At 43.2% G+C, this 22,097-nt stretch overlaps 1 protein-coding gene across 4 annotated transcripts in view; it reads right to left on the bottom strand.

Annotated features, from left to right (window-relative positions):
• Nucleotides 1-22,097, bottom strand: part of LOC129829645 (serine/threonine-protein kinase WNK2-like) — a 137,613-nt gene that overhangs the window by 73,010 nt on the left and 42,506 nt on the right. For all 4 annotated transcript variants that reach the window (XM_055891459.1, XM_055891460.1, XM_055891461.1 and 1 more), the window contains exons 3-5: nucleotides 8,240-8,412; nucleotides 7,011-7,231; nucleotides 6,217-6,374 (exon numbers count right to left, since the gene is read on the bottom strand). In XM_055891459.1, coding sequence (XP_055747434.1) covers nucleotides 6,217-6,374; nucleotides 7,011-7,231; nucleotides 8,240-8,412 — 552 coding nt within the window. The remainder of the gene's footprint in view (nucleotides 1-6,216; nucleotides 6,375-7,010; nucleotides 7,232-8,239; nucleotides 8,413-22,097) is intronic.

Raw genomic sequence — 22,097 nt, 5'->3', positions numbered from 1 at the left:
TGTCCTACATGGACAGTAATATACCTTAGATGATGGGACTACTCTGTCCTACATGGACAGTAATATACCTTAGATGGGACTACTCTGTCCTACAAGGGCAGTAATATACCTTAGATGGGACTACTCTGTCCTACATGGACAGTAATATACCTTAGATGGGACTACTCTGGTCTACATGGACAGTAATACACCTTAGGTGATGGGACTACTCTGTCCTATATGGACAGTAATATACCTTAGATGGGACTACTCTGTCCTACATGGACAGTAATATAACTTAGATGATGGGACTACTCTGTCCTACATGGACAGTAATATACCTTAGATGATGGGACTACTCTGTCCTACATGGACAATAATATACCTTAGATGGGACTACTCTGTCCTTTATGGACAGTAATATACCTTAGATGGGACTACTCTGGTCTACATGGACAGTAATATACCTTAGGTGATGGGACTACTCTGTCCTACATGGACAGTAATATACCTTAGGTGATGGGACTACTCTGTCCTACATGGACAGTAATATACCTTAGATGATGGGACTACTCTGTCCTACATGGACAGTAATATACCTTAGATGGGACTACTCTGGTCTACATGGACAGTAATATACCTTAGATGATGGGACTACTCTGTCCTACATGGACAATAATGTACCTTAGATGGGACTACTCTGTCCTACATGGACAGTAATATACCTTAGATGGGACTACTCTGTCCTACATGGACAGTAATATACCTTAGATGATGGGACTACTCTGTCCTACATGGACAATAATATACCTTAGATGGGACTACTCTGTCCTACATGGACAGTAATATACCTTAGATGGGACTACTCTGGTCTACATGGACAGTAATATACCTTAGGTGATGGGACTACTCTGTCCTATATGGACAGTAATATACCTTAGATGGGACTACGCTGTCCTAGACAGTAATATACCTTAGATGGGACTACTCTGGTCTACATGGACAGTAATATACCTTAGGTGATGGGACTACTCTGTCCTACATGGACAATAATATACCTTAGATGGGACTACTCTGTCCTACATGGACAGTAATATACCTTAGATGATGGGACTACTCTGTCCTACATGGACAATAATATACCTTAGAAGGGACTACTCTGTCCTACATAGACAGTAATATAACTTAGATGGGACTACTCTGTCCTACATGTACAGTAATATACCTTAGATGATGGGACTACTCTGGTCTACATGGACAGTAATATACCTTAGGTGATGGGACTACTCTGTCCTACATGGACAGTAATATAACTTAGATGGGACTACTCTGGTCTACATGGACAGTAATATACCTTAGGTGATGGGACTACTCTGTCCTACATGGACAGTAATATACCTTAGGTGATGGGACTACTCTGTCCTACATGGACAGTAATATACCTTAGATGATGGGACTACTCTGTCCTACATGGACAGTAATATACCTTAGATGGGACTACTCTGTCCTATATGGACAGTAATATACCTTAGATGATGGGACTACTCTGTCCTACATGGACAGTAATATACCTTAGATGGGACTACTCTGTCCTATATGGACAGTAATATACCTTAGATTGGACTACTCTGTCCTACATGGACAGTAATATACCTTAGATGGGACTACTCTGTCCTACATGGACAGTAATATACCTTAGATGATGGGACTACTCTGTCCTACATGGACAGTAATATACCTTAGATGGGACTACTCTGTCCTACAAGGGCAGTAATATACCTTAGATGGGACTACTCTGTCCTACATGGACAGTAATATACCTTAGATGGGACTACTCTGGTCTACATGGACAGTAATACACCTTAGGTGATGGGACTACTCTGTCCTATATGGACAGTAATATACCTTAGATGGGACTACTCTGTCCTACATGGACAGTAATATAACTTAGATGATGGGACTACTCTGTCCTACATGGACAGTAATATACCTTAGATGATGGACTACTCTGTCCTACATGGACAGTAATATACCTTAGATGGGACTACTCTGTCCTACATGGACAGTAATATACCTTAGATGATGGGACTACTCTGTCCTACATGGACAATAATATACCTTAGATGGGACTACTCTGTCCTTTATGGACAGTAATATACCTTAGATGGGACTACTCTGTCCTACATGGACAGTAATATACCTTAGATGGGACTACTCTGTCCTACATGGACAGTAATATACCTTAGATGATGGGACTACTCTGTCCTACATGGACAATAATATACCTTAGATGGGACTACTCTGTCCTACATGGACAGTAATATACCTTAGATGGGACTACTCTGGTCTACATGGACAGTAATATACCTTAGGTGATGGGACTACTCTGTCCTATATGGACAGTAATATACCTTAGATGGGACTACGCTGTCCTAGACAGTAATATACCTTAGATGGGACTACTCTGGTCTACATGGACAGTAATATACCTTAGGTGATGGGACTACTCTGTCCTACATGGACAGGAATATACCTTAGATGGGACTACTCTGTCCTACATGGACAGTAATATACCTTAGATGATGGGACTACTCTGTCCTACATGGACAATAATATACCTTAGAAGGGACTACTCTGTCCTACATGGACAGTAATATAACTTAGATGGGACTACTCTGGTCTACATGGACAGTAATATACCTTAGGTAATGGGACTACTCTGTCCTACATGGACAGCAATATACCTTAGATGGGACTACGCTGTCCTAGACAGTAATATACCTTAGATGGGACTACTCTGGTCTACATGGACAGTAATATACCTTAGGTGATGGGACTACTCTGTCCTACATGGACAGTAATATACCTTAGAAGGGACTACTCTGTCCTACATGGACAGTAATATAACTTAGATGGGACTACTCTGGTCTACATGGACAGTAATATACCTTAGGTGATGGGACTACTCTGTCCTACATGGACAGTAATATACCTTAGATGATGGGACTACTCTGTCCTACATGGACAGTAATATACCTTAGATGGGACTACTCTGTCCTATATGGACAGTAATATACCTTAGATGATGGGACTACTCTGTCCTACATGGACAGTAATATACCTTAGATGGGACTACTCTGTCCTATATGGACAGTAATATACCTTAGATTGGACTACTCTGTCCTATATGGACAGTAATATACCTTAGATGGGACTACTCTGGTCTACATGGACAGTAATATACCTTAGGTGATGGGACTACTCTGTCCTACATGGACAGCAATATACCTTAGATGGGACTACTCTGTCCTACATGGACAGTAATATACCTTAGATGGGACTACTCTGGTCTACATGGACAGCAATATACCTTAGATGGGACTACTCTGTCCTACATGGACAGTAATATACCTTAGATGATGGGACTACTCTGTCCTACTTGGACAGTAATATCCCCTAGATGGGACTACTCTGTCCTACATGGACAGTAATATACCTTAGATAATGGGACTACTCTGTCCTACATGGACAATAATACACCTTAGACGATGGGACTACTCCGTCCTACACGGGCAGTAATATACAGTTGAAGTCAGAAGTTTACATACGCTTAGGTTGGAGTCTTTAAAACTCGTTTTTCAACCACTCCACAAATGTCTTGTAAACAAACTATAGTTTTGGCAAGTCGGTTAGGACATCTACTTTGTGCATGACACAAGTAATTTTCCAACAATTGTTTACAGACAGATGATTTTACTTATAATTCACTGTATCACAATTTCAGTGGGTCAGAAGTTAACATACACTAAGTTGACTGTGCCTTTAAACAGCTTGGAAAATTCCAGAAAAAAGACATCATGGCTTTAGAAGCTAATTGACATAATTTGAGTCAATTGGATGTGTACCTGTGGATGTATTTCAAGGCCTACCTTCAAACTCAGTGCCTCTTTGCTTGACATCATGGGAAAATCAAAAGAAATCAGCCAAGACCTCAGAAAAAAAATTGTAGACCTCCACAAGTCTGGTTCATCCTTGGGAGCAATTTCCAAACGCCTGAAGGTACCACGTTCATCTGTACAAACAATAGTACGCAAGTATAAACACCATGGGACCACGCAGCCGTCATACCGCTCAGGAAGGAGACAAATTCTGTCTCCTAGAGATGAACGTACTTTGGTGCGAAAAGTGCAAATCAATCCCAGAACAACAGCAAAGGACCTTGTGAAGACGCTGGAGGAAACAGGTACAAAAGTATCTATATCCACAGTAAAACGAATCCTATATTGACATAACCTGAAAGGCCGCTCAGCAAGGAAGAAGCCACTGCTCCAAAACCGGCATAAAAAAGACAGACTACTGTTTGCAACTGCACATGGGAACAAAGATTGTACTTTTTGGTGAAATGCCCTCTGGTCTGATGAAACAAAAATAGAACTCTTTGGCCATAATGACCATCGTTATGTTTGGAGGAAAAAGGGGGAGGCTTGCAAGCCGAAGAACGCCATCCCAACCTTGAAGCACAGGGGTGGCAGCATCATGTTGTGGGGGTGCTTTGCTGCAGGAGGGACTGGTGGACTTATCAAAATAGATGGCATTATGAGGCAGGAAAATGATGTGGCTATAATGAAGCAACATCTCAAGACATCAGTCAGGAAGTTAAAGCTTGGTCGCAAATGGGTCTTCCAAATGGACAATGACCCAAAGCATACTTCCATAGTTGTGGCAAAATGGCTTAAGGACAACAAAGTCAAGATATTGGAGTGGCCATCACAAAGCCCTGACCTCAATCCCATAGAACATTTGTGGGCAGAACTGAAAAAGCGTGTGCGAGCAAGGAGGCCTACAAACCTGACTCAGTTACACCAGCTCTGTCAGGAGGAATGGGCCAAAATTCACCCAACTTATTGTGGGAAGCTTGTGGAAGGCTACCTGAAACGTTTGACCCAAGTTAAACAATTTAAAGGCAATGCTACCAAATACTAATTGAGTGTATGTAAACTTTTGACTCACTGGGAATGTGATGAAAGAAATAAAAGCTGAAATAAATCATTCTCTCTACTATGATTCTGACATTTCACATTCTTAAAATAAAGTGGTGATCCTAACTGACCAAAGACATGGAATTTTTACTAGGATTAAATGTCAGGAATTGTGAAAAACCAAGTTTAAATGTATTTGGATGAGGTGTATGTAAAAATCAGACTTCAACTGTGTATATATTTATTTATAAAAAATAATAAAATCAGAACTTAGACGGGTCTGAATTTACTGTTGAGAGTTAGAATAGTAGAATACACCAGGTGCAATTTCAACATGTGGTTGTGCATCAGCAGTTTTTCTCTTGTTATGTCAGTGACTGTCAATTAGCTCATGTCAGCTAAAAATGTTTTGGATTGGTAAGTTAGTTCAGCGGCCAGCTATTTAAACTTTTAGTAATCATGGTCAAATTACCGACCACAGGGCCACCATTGATTTTTGTTAGATTCATCCATCGGACTGCCAGATGGTGAAGCGTGATTCATCACTCCAGAGAACGCGTTTCCACTGCTCCAGAGTCCAATGGCGGCGAGATTTACACCACTCCAGCCAACACTTGACCATGGAAACCCATTTCATGAAGCTCCCGACGAACGGTTATTGTACTGATGTTGCTTCAAGAGGCAGTTTGGAACTCTGTAGTGGGTGTTGCAAACGAAGACAGACAAGTTTGATGCGTTACGCGCTTTAGCACTTGGCGGTCCCATTCTGTGAACTTGTGTGGCCTACCGCTTCACGGCTGAGTAGTTGTTGGTCCTAGACATTTCCACTTTACAATAACAGCACTTACAGTTGACCGGGGCATCTCTAGCAGGGCAGAAATTTGACAAACTGACTTGTTGCAAAGGTGGCATCCTATGACGGTGCCACGTTGAAAGTCACTGAGCTCTTCAGTAAGGCAATTCTACTGCCAATGTTTGTCTATGGAGATTGCATGACTGTGTGCTCAATTTTATATACCTGTCAGCAATGGGTGTGGCAGAAATAGCCAAATCTACTAATTTGTATATGTAGTGTTTAATCATTTACTAAATATGAGGGGGGGGGAATCAAGCAGAAGTAGGGAAAAGACAAGACTGCAAAAGGGACAAAGGGAATTTATGAAGGACATTCAAGAGAAAGATCTTGCAGAAGTAGGGAATAGAGAGACTAGGCCAACCAAAGCGCAAATGGACTGCAGTCCCAGGAACCCATACTTACGCTGGTGACTTTACGGTAGATCTGTGCAGCATTCTGGCACTCTGAGTAGGGGTATTCTGAGGTGGCCATCTCCAACATGCACATCCCAAAGGCATAGACGTCCACTGACTCGTCATAATGTTCCTCGTACATCTCTGGAGCCATGAACTCAGGAGTACCTGGAAGACAGGACAGCAGAGCCAACTGAAAAGGTTAATAACCTGATGAATAATCATTTATTGGCTACTTACATTTGCTGGATACGTATAGTTGTAAAATGTCACACATGTACATGTGTAATATGCATGTGTGAATTGTTTTAAAAAAATTGCATGCTAGCAGATACCCATAGACTTCCAGTCATTACGCTAATGATAGTTAGCATTGGCTGGTGAAACTACCTCTAACTTCCTTCATGCTGGACACAGAGACATAAAAATGGTATCCACTCTGGGGAAGTAGATAATGGGCCTCATTGCCAAAATCTCTTTAACGTTCCCTTTGAGTGGCAGTTAGTGCACTAGAGCTTGACCTAAGAGCAACAATAATCACAGCAGAGACTGTACACAGATGGTACTGCCTTGTTGGGGCAGCTTATAAAATATTCATAATGTTGCAGAGTGACCACAGATTCTAAAAGCCATTTGTACAACAGAGAGATCCATTAGCACTAGTTCAAGATGAATTGCCATTTGTAATAAATACATCGGAAATCTTACTCACAAGAGTTCTGACATACCTGTGGCCCATTAAAAAATGTCAATACCCTTCCCATAACACAAGACAACAACTGATAACTGATGATCGTTAGTTACCTATGACACTCTTAGCAAAGGAGGTCCTCATGAGAGTAGCCAGTCCAAGGTCTCCTATCTTGACGGAGCCGGTGGGGCCCGTGATGAAGATGTTGTCACACTTCAGGTCCCTGTGGATGATGGGAGGGGTCCGGGTGTGGAGGAAGTGAAGGCCCTTCAGGATCTGACGACACCAGCTCCTCAGGACCTTAGGCTTCATCACCTTGAAGCGTTTCAGATACCTGCAGTCAGGACCGGACAGGAGAGGACAAAATATTATAACTAAGGTCAACTAAGGACTAAGGTCACTTAGCTAGATGCGACTGGGGGTTGGTTATAGCATTTATTTCACGTGACCCATCAATTTAGACAAGCGTGTCTGGGTAAGCATCATCTCTAAAAATTATAAAAAAATTATACAATATGTTTTATCTGGACACTTTCTATTTTTGATATTGCTACTATGCAAATATATAAGTAACCATTTCACTGTACCGTTTACACCTTCTGTATCATGTTCATGTGACAAATAAACGTAGATTTTATTTGATATAGTGTGTGTTTACCAGAGATAGTAATTTGAAGAACAACATGACCTGCCCCAAAGTCAGTTTAGGATGTAGGACAAACCCTAGATAAAGTGTGACTTTACCTGGAGTCTTTCCTTATTGTAGGCTACTACTTTCACCACTTTTAGTCTTGATATCTATGGTTCTTTACTACACTACCTTACTCACTCTGTTTAGCACATGGCCTCACATGTGAATCCTTAAAGAGATAGGTGGGGCTAAGGCTAAAGAGGGTGTGAGCGATGCTGAATAGTAGTGTAGTGCCAAATTTATCAACTTTCAAAGCAGAATTACTTTCCCATTGTTCCTCAACTGCAGTGTATGATATAACATTTTGGATCTCTGAGTCTCTAATTATATCCATTGTAAAACATGTTGCTACATAAGCCCGAATAGAGGCGGTAGGTCACATTTGGTTATAAGTGATTTGTGATGCATCTATATGAGGCTTATAGAGGCTTCATTAAACTTCATGAGAAATACTTTATATAAAGTGAGACCCTATTTCTACAGAGAGAATATCAACATCCTCATGAATGCGCTCTGATTAGCCAACTCACTGGTTTCAATTTACAGGAAGCTAGAGAGAGCCATCATCTCTTTGGTGTAACCCTATTTGACGCTGAGCAGTGGTGTGCATGTGTATGTCGGTCTGTCTGTGTGTGTTTGTCTTCTACCCACGTTTTGAGTGTCCCCGAGGTCATGAGTTCGGTGACCAGGACGATGCACTTCTTCCCTCGCAGCACTGACTCCCAGGAGTCATAGAAACGGACAATGTTAGGATGCTGGAGTCCCTTCAGCATCTCTGCCTCCTCCTTAAAACGTTGCTGCTCCGCCTTGGTCAGCTTACGGTCCTGTAGACACACAGGAATACACACAACGCAGGTTAGACATAAGTAGACATCAGTGAGAGCACTCGGTTGTGAGATCAAGTTACAAAGATCGATACCTGCACACTGTTGGATGCTTCAGCAGGCCAACATTTCGACCCCAAAGGTCTTCATCAGTAAGAACATACCCACAGCCTAGACAGCGTTCAGTGCTACACTCCTAATATTGTACAAAAACAATCAATGGGTTTAAAGTGCTTAGGTCTGTTTTCAAATGGCATAGGTTCACACTTTTGCACATTCCACCATCACCATACACTGAACCTGAAACCTATGACAAGAAGCATGCTTTCAGGAGACGATGCATATGCTAAACCTGAGATTACGGGGAGCATGCTTCAGGAAACAGTACTGTCAACAACTGATCGAATACTGGAGAACTATACCAATCAGGAAACAGTACTGTCAACAACAGATCCAATACTGGAGAACTATACCTTTCAGTCAGGCCTCTACACTACCAAGCAACCATGTTTAATTTAATTACACACCTACGACCACTAGATGGCGGTAGCGGAACATAGTTTCCTCTGCATCGGTGGAGAGCCAACACCCAACCTCAGCCTGTACAACTCATTCAGATGCATCTGCCACGCTGCTATTAGGCCCAGTATGGTGGATGCTGCAGAAATCCATTCACTGGCAGGAAATCATTGGGGAACACACACACACACACACACACACACACACACACACACACACACACACACACACACACACACACACACAGCACACACAGCACACACAGCACACACAGCACACACAGCACACACAGCACACACAGCACACACACACAGCAGACTACTGACTGGCTCCTTTGTTGGCTTCTGGCAAATACACACTTTGGATATATTCAGCTACTTGATGAGAAACTGTGATGCAGGTACGCAGTTAGAAAACATACAGCACATAAAATATGCTATGCAATACATATTCATTTCAACCCAGGAGAAATCACAGAATCAAACATTTCTCTATTACAGGGTAATCTAAGTCAGAACCATTCCACATGTTTTTATACTATTAGGAAATGCTGAATGATTTTACATTTATGTATGATAGGATGACAGGACACTTTTATGTATGATATCAATAAATGAATGTTGAAGCACATGGGCCCCTTAGCCATTTCACAAATGGCAGCTGTCCTAACAATTGTCACCGTAAAAAGAACAAATAAAGCATTGTGGGGTTTTTGTGGTCATTGACCTCAGTTGACCTTGTCACTTGTGGTCTCTTAGGCATCATTCAACATCACGCTTTAGACTGAATAGGACAACAACCAAAAGTCATGACCTGAAGCGGGGAAACCGCAGACGTGACAATTGCAACAAGTGGTGACAAGGCATGATGGCCATATTGCAAAACAAAGCAAGAAACTACCAAAAACCTACCATCCTCTAGCTAGCACCTGTCAGGTTCATGATAACTACCATCCTCTAGCTAGCACCTGTCAGGTTCATGATAACAACTACCATCCTCTAGCTAGCACCTGTCAGGTTCATGATAACTACCATCCTCTAGCTAGCACCTGTCAGGTTCATGATAACTACCATCCTCTAGCTAGCACCTGTCAGGTTCATGATAACTACCATCCTCTAGCTAGCACCTGTCAGGTTCATGATAACAACTACCATCCTCTAGCTAGCACCTGTCAGGTTCATGATAACAACTACCATCCTCTAGCTAGCACCTGTCAGGTTCATGATAACTACCATCCTCTAGCTAGCACCTGTCAGGTTCATGATAACTACCATCCTCTAGCTAGCACCTGTCAGGTTCATGATAACTACCATCCTCTAGCTAGCACCTGTCAGGTTCATGATAACTACCATCCTCTAGCTAGCACCTGTCAGGTTCATGATAACTACCATCCTCTAGCTAGCACCTGTCAGGTTCATGATAACTACCATCCTCTAGCTAGCACCTGTCAGGTTCATGATAACAACTACCATCCTCTAGCTAGCACCTGTCAGGTTCATGATAACTACCATCCTCTAGCTAGCACCTGTCAGGTTCATGATAACAACTACCATCCTCTAGCTAGCACCTGTCAGGTTCATGATAACTACCATCCTCTAGCTAGCACCTGTCAGGTTCATGATAACTACCATCCTCTAGCTAGCACCTGTCAGGTTCATGATAACTACCATCCTCTAGCTAGCACCTGTCAGGTTCATGATAACAACTACCATCCTCTAGCTAGCACCTGTCAGGTTCATGATAACTACCATCCTCTAGCTAGCACCTGTCAGGTTCATGATAACAACTACCATCCTCTAGCTAGCACCTGTCAGGTTCATGATAACTACCATCCTCTAGCTAGCACCTGTCAGGTTCATGATAACTACCATCCTCTAGCTAGCACCTGTCAGGTTCATGATAACTACCATCCTCTAGCTAGCACCTGTCAGGTTCATGATAACTACCATCCTCTAGCTAGCACCTGTCAGGTTCATGATAACAACTACCATCCTCTAGCTAGCACCTGTCAGGTTCATGATAACTACCATCCTCTAGTTGGCACCTGTCAGGTTCATGATAACTACCATCCTCTAACTAGCACCTGTCAGGTTCATGATAACTACCATCCTCTAGCTAGCACCTGTCAGGTTCATGATAACTACCATCCTCTAGCTAGCACCTGTCAGGTTCATGATAACTACCATCCTCTAGCTAGCACCTGTCAGGTTCATGATAACTACCATCCTCTAGCTAGCACCTGTCAGGTTCATGATAACTACCATCCTCTAGCTAGCACCTGTCAGGTTCATGATAACAACTACCATCCTCTAGCTAGCACCTGTCAGGTTCATGATAACTACCATCCTCTAGCTAGCACCTGTCAGGTTCATGATAACAACTACCATCCTCTAGCTAGCACCTGTCAGGTTCATGATAACTACCATCCTCTAGCTAGCACCTGTCAGGTTCATGATAACTACCATCCTCTAGCTAGCACCTGTCAGGTTCATGATAACTACCATCCTCTAGCTAGCACCTGTCAGGTTCATGATAACAACTACCATCCTCTAGCTAGCACCTGTCAGGTTCATGATAACTACCATCCTCTAGCTAGCACCTGTCAGGTTCATGATAACAACTACCATCCTCTAGCTAGCACCTGTCAGGTTCATGATAACTACCATCCTCTAGCTAGCACCTGTCAGGTTCATGATAACAACTACCATCCTCTAGCTAGCACCTGTCAGGTTCATGATAACTACCATCCTCTAGCTAGCACCTGTCAGGTTCATGATAACTACCATCCTCTAGCTAGCACCTGTCAGGTTCATGATAACTACCATCCTCTAGCTAGCACCTGTCAGGTTCATGATAACTACCATCCTCTAGCTAGCACCTGTCAGGTTCATGATAACTACCATCCTCTAGCTAGCACCTGTCAGGTTCATGATAACTACCATCCTCTAGCTAGCACCTGTCAGGTTCATGATAACTACCATCCTCTAGCTAGCACCTGTCAGGTTCATGATAACAACTACCATCCTCTAGCTAGCACCTGTCAGGTTCATGATAACTACCATCCTCTAGCTAGCACCTGTCAGGTTCATGATAACTACCATCCTCTAACTAGCACCTGTCAGGTTCATGATAACTACCATCCTCTAGCTAGCACCTGTCAGGTTCATGATAACTACCATCCTCTAGCTAGCACCTGTCAGGTTCATGATAACGACCATCCTCTAACTAGCACCTGTCAGGTTCATGATAACTACCATCCTCTAGCTAGCACCTGTCAGGTTCATAATAACTACCATCCTCTAGCTAGCACCTGTCAGGTTCATGATAACTACCATCCTCTAACTAGCACCTGTCAGGTTCATGATAACTACTATCCTCTAGCTAGCACCTGTCAGGTTCATGATAACTACCATCCTCTAGCTAGCACCTGTCAGGTTCATGATAACTACTATCCTCTAGCTAGCACCTGTCAGGTTCATGATAACTACCATCCTCTAGCTAGCACCTGTCAGGTTCATGATAACTACCATCCTCTAGTGGCTACTATTACTAGACATTTAATAATATGTTTTTATCCAAACTGACTTATAGTCATGCATGCATACATTTTTACATATGGGTGGTCCCAGGAATCGAACACACTATCCTGCCATTGTAAGTGCCAAGCTCTACCAACTGAGCTACAGATGTCACAACCTGGCTCTTAGATGGTGGCATGTTGGCAGTTAAGGAGTAACAAAAATATTTGTTAAATAACTAACAAAGTATGAAACTATAAAGGAAAACTAAACTTTGAAGTGTGAAAGTAGGCAGGTGAGGGGTGTAATGGAGATGCATAGATGAAGGTAAAACGTGTGTAAGTATTGAAGGGTTCACCTAATCCAAAAAACATAATCAACCAGATCACAAAACAAAATCATGCTTGTGGAGAGAAAGCGAGCCAGGACTGTGAACCAGGAACTTTTATCTCCTAGTTGATCCCAAACCCAGGTGCAACTTGTCACCTTAACGACCCAATCAGCTCCACCTGTCCCCAATCTGCAAATAAAAGCACAAACACAGAGAAGTAGGCAGGGAGAGTGAGGGGGGCGTAACTCCCCACCCCACCTAAAAATCGGGGACTAACAAGGATCCAAAAACAAAACTCACAACCACACAAATACACAAATACAACTGATCAAAAACCATAACTAATAAAGGGTCAGACACAAAATACTATACAAACCATAAAGGTAAGAGGCCCACCGGATACCCGTGACACCAACCCAACCAAATCACCTAACCCCGTCCGACCTTAGCAACCACTGTACCTGGAAGCAACAATTTCCGAGAAAGAAATGGAGACCGAGCGACAGGAGAGCAGAAGCCAGAGCAACAGGAAGGACTAAATAAACCATGTACAGACCACCAACCGAAAAGATAAACAAATGCAACAAAGGCGTCCAAAGATCGACTAAATCGGATCACGGGAAAGCGCATCAGCCACCACATTATCCACACCTTTAACATGTCGTACATCCAAATGGAACGCCTGCAGGAACAAACACCAGCGCATAACCTGGGAGTTGCAGCATGGTGTGCAGGAAAGTAAAGGGGTTGTGGTCAGTGTAAACCACAATAGGGACCCGACCCCACATTCCTCAAAATGCTGCAACACCCAGATTAAGGCAAGGGTCTCCTTGCTCCAATCTCACATGAGAGGATGCTAGTTATTCTTTAGCCATTTCACAAGCTCCATGCAACCTGTGTCGGAAACCACTAACATATGACAACAAATTTAGGCGAGGCTCAATCACCTTCCAAGCCTCCTTTAATAGAGCAAGGGGACCACACACAGTATGACCAAAAACAAGGTCATTAGGACTGAACCCAGTATTCTCGTGATACTTCTTTAACAGCGAGTAGCAACCAGGGTAACCCCTCTTCCGCATGTAACAGTGACTTCAAAGTCGGTTGAAAACACTGAAGGGCCCCTTGACTCTGCGCATGATAAGCACTGGCCTAATTATGCTTTATACGCAATTATCGCAAGACCTGTGCAAATAAATATGTGTGAAGTGAAGTTGGAACCCTGATCGCTCTGAATCATCTTAAGTATTCCAAAAAAGGTAGATGAACTGTGACTAAGCCTTCACAACAGACTTTGTGGTAATATTGTGAACTGGATAGGCTGCAGGATATCTCTTAGCCTGACACCTCACAGTTAACATGTAGGTGCTACCAGCTTTAGAACGGGGTAAGGGTCCAACACAATCAATAATAAAATGCTCAAATGGCTGGCCTGTAACAGGAATAGGTTGTAGCTGGTCTGGCCTTAACATCTGATTAGGCTTCCCAGTCAGCTGACAAACACGGCATGTTTTGATGTAAGTGGAAATGTCTTTCTTTAAACGAGGCCATTAAAAATTTTGCAAAATTCGATCATAACCCCATAACCCCTAAATGACCAGAAACGTCATGAGATGTTTTCAAAACTAGATCTTGAAGTTTAGAAGGAACAACGATCTGAACAAGAGCATCACCCACAAAACTTTTGCTGTGAGGCGTCCATTTCCTCAGCAACACCTGATGTAGTAGCCCTTGGCAGCACTCAGGGAGACATAACACATAGAATCACCATTCCATTGTAAATAATCTAATTGTAATGAAGTTTCTCTCTTTCTCTCTCTCTCTCAGCATCAAGACAGCATCTTCAAATTGGGACTGTCCCACTGCGTCTCCGCTCCTCTCCTCTCCTAGACTCTCTGCTGCGTCACAGTCTGACTGGCTTTATGTGTGAGTGTCTTTATATGTCTGGGACTCTGGGTGTTAGTGGATGTGTCCTTAGGTCTGTCTAGGTCTCTTTACATTATCTCTGCATCTAACTCCCTTACAACGTGATTGTGTGTGTGTCGTTTCCGTTGGTAACCGTCTGATAATGTCATTGTGTATAATCAGAGCACCACCCTGTGTCACTGCTTGTCATCTGTGCCTGTCTGGCCATCTGTCTCATTACCTCCCCATTTTCTCTCCACTGAACCAGCAGCTCTCCCCATAGAGATATTCATTCTGGCCTCTCGCCTGGTGCATCTATTGTGTTTACCAGAGTCAGGTCAGACAATCTGGGGTCAGCAAAGGTCACTGGGGTCAATTATCATAATTATCCTGTCTGTTATGTCATGGCAGCCCCAGACAAACACACGCACACACACGCGCGCGCACGCACACGCACCCGCACACATATCTGCTCTCTACAATATGTTAAGGCGGTAGAATATGTGCTCTGGGGCTGCATAAATAAGACATAATCCTCCATTCATTCTAAAGACTGCTTAACATACCAGCATATAATACTATTACTGCTGACAATGTAGCGGAAATGTCATTGATAAATATGTATTCTCAGAACCCAGAATCAAATCTCACAGTACGCTGGCCAGCTATTCAATGCACGATAAAATAGATACTATATGTGTTTTACAAAAACTACTAAGCTATGAAAATATTGACACTTTTCTACAGCAAAGCAAACAAACTGGCAGTATACGATGTGATAACATACACGAAAGACAAACACACGGTTGAGAAAACAAAGAAGATCAAGCTGACCACAAGACAAATGGGGGAGAGGGAGCAACAGAGTAACAAAGAGAGAGAAACAAAGGAAGAGAGGGAGTGAAAGAGATGGGGGCAGCTATGAAAGAGACCTATTGTGTACAACCTAGTGGGTGTCTCTGCAATCCCTCTGAGTGAATATCCTAGTTACTAAGTTAAGTGGTGTGATACATATGGTGTGTGTCGCCAATGGCAACCTATTCCCTATAATAGTGCACTACTTTTGACCAGGGGCTATAGGGCTCTGGTCAAAAGTAATGCACTACATAGGCAATAGGTTGCTATTGGTGACGCAATCATGCAATAATCTACACAACTCCTACGGCTCCCACATAACATAAATAAACCATTATCTACTGACTGTCTGATAATTCCTTACAAGTCCTTGTGTGTTGATGTTGCTCGATGACTCCAACCCATTTGACGATTATGAATGCATTCCAAATGGGACCCTATTCCCTTTAAAGTGCACTACTTTTGACCAGGGCTGGCACCCTATTCTCTTTAAAGTGCACTACTTTTGACCAGGACCTAAAAAAAAACGGGTGCCATTTAGGACACTAACTGAATATATTTGCACCACTTAGCTGGTTGTTATAAAGCAGATATTTTGGCTCCTAATCCAAACAGCCCCCTAATGCTGATAATAACAATGTAGCACTCAGACAAAGACCCATTACTGAACATGAACAGGCCTAAAAGTCTACTAATAATGGCCTGTATGCGTAGTGTGGTAATCTGTTTGGTGTATTGTAAGATTATATCCCTGAGCTATCAGTGAACAATAAGATTGGCCAATTAGATGTAATTCATGTCTGACATGGCTATTGTTCACAGTTGGTCCCGATACAAAAAAGTATTTGGTAAAGTTTAGTAAGGTGTTTGATAATGTGTTTTGGTAATGTAATGTGAATGGGTAATGTGCTGTTTGGCAATGTGTTGTCTGGTGGCAGGCTTGTAAATCAGGTTGTAAGTACATTAGACTAACTTTATGCTTGATAATGTGTTTTGGTAATGTACTATGTATTGGTAATGGGTTTAGTAACGTGCACAACACTGCGTCTCCAGCCCAGTCACAGTGACAGGCCTGTAACTCCGTCTTTAAACAGACTAAGATATTCTGTGTGGCGGCTTCGGTCCCACTTCCTGGCCCGTAACTCACAGGCCACAGTCATAAGCCACAGACTCAGACATGACCCAGGTTGACCCCAACCACACCATGAGACTGTTTTGGACCAGACACTGTTTTGGACCAGACACCTGTTAAGCAGACGGCCAGCCAGCCAGGTTCCGGGTCAGCAATGCCTATAAAGCAGTCAGCCTGACAGACAGCCGGTAAGACAGTCAGCCAACATGACAGACATCTGTGTCCAGTCAGCGGGGAAACAACCCCACTTCGTTTGGACTGTGAGGGGCCTCTCCATTCCTCCTCCCCATTACCATAAATAGACAACAGTTTTAGCAGTGGTGGAAAAAGTACCCAATTGTCATACTTGAGCAAAAGTTAAAGATACCTTAACAGAAAATGACTCAAGTAAAAGTGAAAGTCACCCAGTAAAATACTACTTGAGGAAAAGTTTAAAAGTATTTGATTTTAAATATACTTAAGTATCAAAAGTATAAGTAAAAGTTTAAATTCCATATATATGGCAAACTAGATTCCACAATTTTCTTGTTTTTTTAATATACCGATAGTCAGGGGCACACTTCAACAGTCAGACATAATTTACAAACTAAGCATTTGTGTTTAGTGATTCCACCAGATCAGAGGCAGTAGGGATGATGAGGGATGTTCTCTTGATAAGTGTGTGAATTGGACCATTTTCTTGTCCTGTTAAGCTTTCAAAATGTAACGAATACTTTTGGGTGTCAGGCAAAAAAAAGTATATTATTTTCTTTAGGAATGTAGTGAAGTAAAAAAAAAAAAAAATAGTAGAGTACAGATATCAAAAAAAACTTTCAAGTATTTTTACTTAAGTACTTTACACCACTGAGTTTAAGATACACCTCCTATTGATAGGTTTATCTACTATAAACTAACATCTCAGGTGTGTCTATGCGGGAGATAGAGGAGATTATTCACCTAACATGTGAAAGGGGGAGGTATGGCCTGTAGGAAACCAGCTCCACAGGTAACTGGTAATTCTCTGTGCGTGTGTACAGAGGAGTAGCTAGGGGTGTGCTGTGTGTTTGTCGTATTGAGAGAGCAGCCGAGGCTGTAAGTGTTTTAGTGGTTGAGAATGTGAGGCGACCGGGTCGCCCAGATGTCATGCCTGACTACATCCTCACAGTGTGTGCTGACCAGCTGGTGGGCATCTTCTCAGACATCTTCAAACTGTTCCTGTCCCAGGCTGTAGTCCCCAGCTCCCTTTAAGGAGACCACCATCCTACCAGTGCCCAAGAAAACCAAAGTGGCAAGCCCGGGCGCCTGCAGGCTGACCTCATTCGTCAGTTGAACAGTGTTTCCTCTCATCAGTGCGGCTGGCTTCCGGGTTAAGCGGGCGGGTGTTTGTTTCGGAGGACGCATGACTCGACCTTCACCTCCCAAGCCAGTTGGGGGCTCCAGTGCGTCTCTTCAGCCTAGTACTCCCTGTGCCTGCTCCACGCACCCGGTCTCCAGTGCGTCTCCCCAGCCTGGTACGCCCTGTGCCGGCTCTACGCACCAAGCCTCCAGTGATGATCCATGGCCCGAAGCCTCCAGTGATGATCCATGGCCCGAAGCCTCCAGTGATGATCCATGGCACCAAAGTGGGGGGAGCCAGAGGTGGAGCGGGGTCTACGTCCTGCACCGGAGCTGCCCCCGTGAATAGATGCCCACCCGGACCCTCCCCTATAGAGTCAAGTTTTGCGGCCGGAGTTCGCACCTTTGGGGGGGGGGGGGATACTGTCACGCCGTGGTCATAGGTGTGACTAGGTTGGGAATTCTAGTTTCTTTATTTCTCTGTTTTGTATTTCTATGTTTTGGACGGGTATGGTTCTCAATCAGGGACAGCTGTCTATCGTTGTCTCTGATTGGGAATCATACATAGGCAGCCTTTTTTCCTTTGGTGTTTGTGGGTAGTTGACTTTGTTAGTGGAACTATAGCCCTAGAGTAAGCTTCACGGTCATTTTTTTGTGTCTTGTTTTGTTGGCAACATTCTAAATAAAAGAAAATGTACGCTCACCACGCTGCACCTTGGTCTCCTTCCGACGACGGCCGTGACACATGGGGACAAAGATCGTAGTTTTTGGAGAAATGTCCTCTGATTTGATGAAACAAAAATAAAACAGTTTGACCATAATGACCATCATTATGTTTGGAGGAAAAAGGGGGAGGCTTGCAAGCCGAAGAACACCATCCCAACCGTGAAGCACGGGGGTGGCAGCATCATGTTGTGGGGGTGCTTTGCTGCAGGAGGGACTGGTGCACTTCACAAATTAGATGGCATCATGAGGCAGGAAAATTATGGGGATATATTGAAGCAACATCTCAAGACATCAGTCAGGAAGTTAAAGCTTGGTCGAAAATGGGTCTTCCAAATGGACAATGACACAATGCATACTTCCAAAGTTATGGCAAAATGGTTTGAGGACAACAAAGTCAAGGTTTTGGAGTGGCCATCACAAAGCCCTGACCTCAATCCCATAGAAAATGTGTGGGCAGAACTGAAAATGCGTGTGTGAGCAAGGAGAAATTCACCCAAAAAAATTCACCCAACTTATTGTGGGAAGCTTGTGGAAGGCTACCCAAAACGTTTCACCCAAGTTAAACAATTTAAAGGCAATGCTACTAAACACTAATTGAGTGTATGTAAACTTCTGACCCACTGGGAATGTGATAAAATAAATAAAAGCTCAAATAAATAATTATCTCTTTATTTTACTGTATTTTATTTAACCTTTCTTTAAAATCTATTTTTCAAGAGCGTCCTGGCCAAGATAGGCAGCACCAAGTCATTACAGAAATTACAGACAAACAACATGGAAAACTACAAGTAATCTAGCAAAAACCATAGAATTCACAAGAGTATAACAAAAATCAAAAACAGCAAATTAAAAGCATTTACAGGTCAGGGAATCAGTTTCAAGATCATCCATCGGTGATTTAAAAATACCAATCGGGACAAGTTCTTCCAGTTTAAAAGTATTTTGTAAGGCGTTCCAAGACGATGGCGCAGAATACATAAAAGCCCTTTTACCAAATTCGGTTCGGACATTTGGAACAGTTAGCAGGATAAAGTCCAGCGAACGAAGAGAGTACCCACCACATTTCTGAACAATAAAAAAAAATCTCTACTATTATTCTGCCATTTCACATTCTTAAAATAAAGTGGTGATCCTAACTGACCTAAGACAGGGAATGTTTACTAGGATTAAATGTCAGGACTTGTGAAAAACTGAGTTTAAATGTATTTGGCTACGGTGTATGTCAACTTCCGACTTCTGCAAGGCCCTCCAGTGGCTGGTGTACGGTGCCTGAGGAAGGCAGGCAGCATCATCAAGGACCCCACACACCCCAGCCATGAACTCCCTTACCGTCTGGCAGACAGTATCGGAGCATGAGGTCCGATACCAACAAGCTCAGAGACCGTTTCTATCTACAAGCCATCAGACCGCTGAACACTTGAACTGGACTGACTACCTGCATTGACTTGCCGCCCCTTAAAGGCATACTTCGGGATTTTGCCAATGAGGCACTTTATCTACTTCCCCAGAGTCAGATGATATGTGGATACCATTTTTCTGTCTCTGTATCCAGTATGGAAATGGTATCCATGAGTTCATCTGACTCTGGGGAATTAAATAAAGAGCTTCATTGGCAAAATCCCGAAGTATCCCTTTAAGGGGCGGGAAGTCAATGCAGGTAGTCAGTCCAGTTCAAGTGTTCAGCAATTAAATAATCCCAAAGTATCCATTAACACACACGTACTCAATCATTCACACACACACATCACAACTGCTTCTACCATATTCTTATTTATTATTGCTAAATACTGCAACATTTTAACACTAGCCACCCAATCCATCCTTCCCCAAAACATGTGTAAATAATAAACTATTCAGCAACAAAGGTTAAAGGCTAACAAAATGAACCAACAAAACTCGTATTGAATGTATGTCTCTTTAGTGTGAACTACCGGTTGTCTCTGAACCAGTCAACCCCTAAATTATCATGACACTGATCTTTGACTCCTACAGCGTAATCCAGTATAACCCAATAGTCTCTCCTCTCCCCTTCAGAGGGTCTGCCTGACTGAACACACATGATAACACCATCTGTACTGGAACTAACACGGGGTTTCGGACCTTGTTTCCCCCGACCGGACTACAATGGCCCTTTTCCCCCTGACCGGACTACAATGTCCCTTTTCCCCTGACCGCACTACAATGGCCCTTTTCCTCTGACCGGACTACAATGTCCCTTTTTCCCCCGACCGGACTACAATGTTCCTTTTCCCCCGACCCGGACTACAATGTCCCTTTTCCCCTGACCGGACTACAATGGCCCTTTTCCCCCTGACCGGACTACAATGGCCCTTTTCCCCCTGACCGGACTACAATGGCCCTTTCCCCCTGACCGGACTACAATGGCCCTTTTCCCCTGACCGGACTACAATGGCCCCTTTTTCCCCTGACCGGACTACAATGGCCCCCTTTCCCCTAACCGGACTACAATGGCCCTTTTAGAATAACAAAATATGTGAAGTAAATCTGCTTTTCTTCCACGTCCGATTTACACTTTTCTGTGCTATTATATTATCTTGTTGTGGTTGTTTGACCTTTGATCTTTGTCTTTAATCCAATAGAGTGTCTCCTCTCCCCGCAGGGTCTGAGCTGAGTGAACACATGATAATGCCACCTTTAACTAACCTTGTTGTCCCTAATCTAAAGCACCCAGAACCCAATCTCGATTAGAGAGTCTGTCACAGAAATACCATGTTTCCCCCAACTGGAGCCTTGGATGGTGTGTGTATGCATGCATGTGTGTTTGTGTATGCATGCGTGCGCTCTATGTGTGGGTGTGTGTATGAGTATCTCTGTGTGTGTGTGTGTGTGTGTGTGTGTGTGTGTGTGTGTGTGTGTGTGTGTGTGTGTGTGTGTGTGTGTGTGTGTGTGTGTGTTCGAGAGAGAGAAAGAGAGAGAGAGAGCATTAGCACCTCTGTGTGTAGACATGACATAAATACTAAGGTGAATCCTCAGGAGTCCAGGCTTCCCTGACTGGTTGTGGTTTCTAAGAAGACACTTTAAATCACTCCCACATCCCTAACGATTGTCTCATAGCAACCTTTTACTGCGGTAAAGCGTCCCTAAGCAACCCTTTTCTTCAGTAAAGCGAACCCAAAAGCCGCTCCATCCGCTGTCTGGTCGGAACGGAAGATGGCGGAAGCGGGGGTTTCGCTTGAAACTGATGGCGTGTCGAGTAGATATAATAGTGAGGAGAAATGGATTCCAGTGGAGAATCCACATTTACATACGTATTCAGACCCTTACACAGTACTTTGTTGAAGCACCTTTGGCAGCGATTACAACATTGAGTCTTCTTGGGTATGACGGTACAAGCTTGGCACACCTGTATTTGGGGAGTTTCTCC

This window comes from Salvelinus fontinalis, chromosome 31 (assembly GCF_029448725.1).
Source record: "Salvelinus fontinalis isolate EN_2023a chromosome 31, ASM2944872v1, whole genome shotgun sequence".
NCBI classification, from domain to species: Eukaryota; Metazoa; Chordata; class Actinopteri; order Salmoniformes; family Salmonidae; genus Salvelinus; species Salvelinus fontinalis.
Note: the sequence above shows the minus strand (reverse complement) of the source record. Positions and strands in the feature narration are given on the sequence as shown.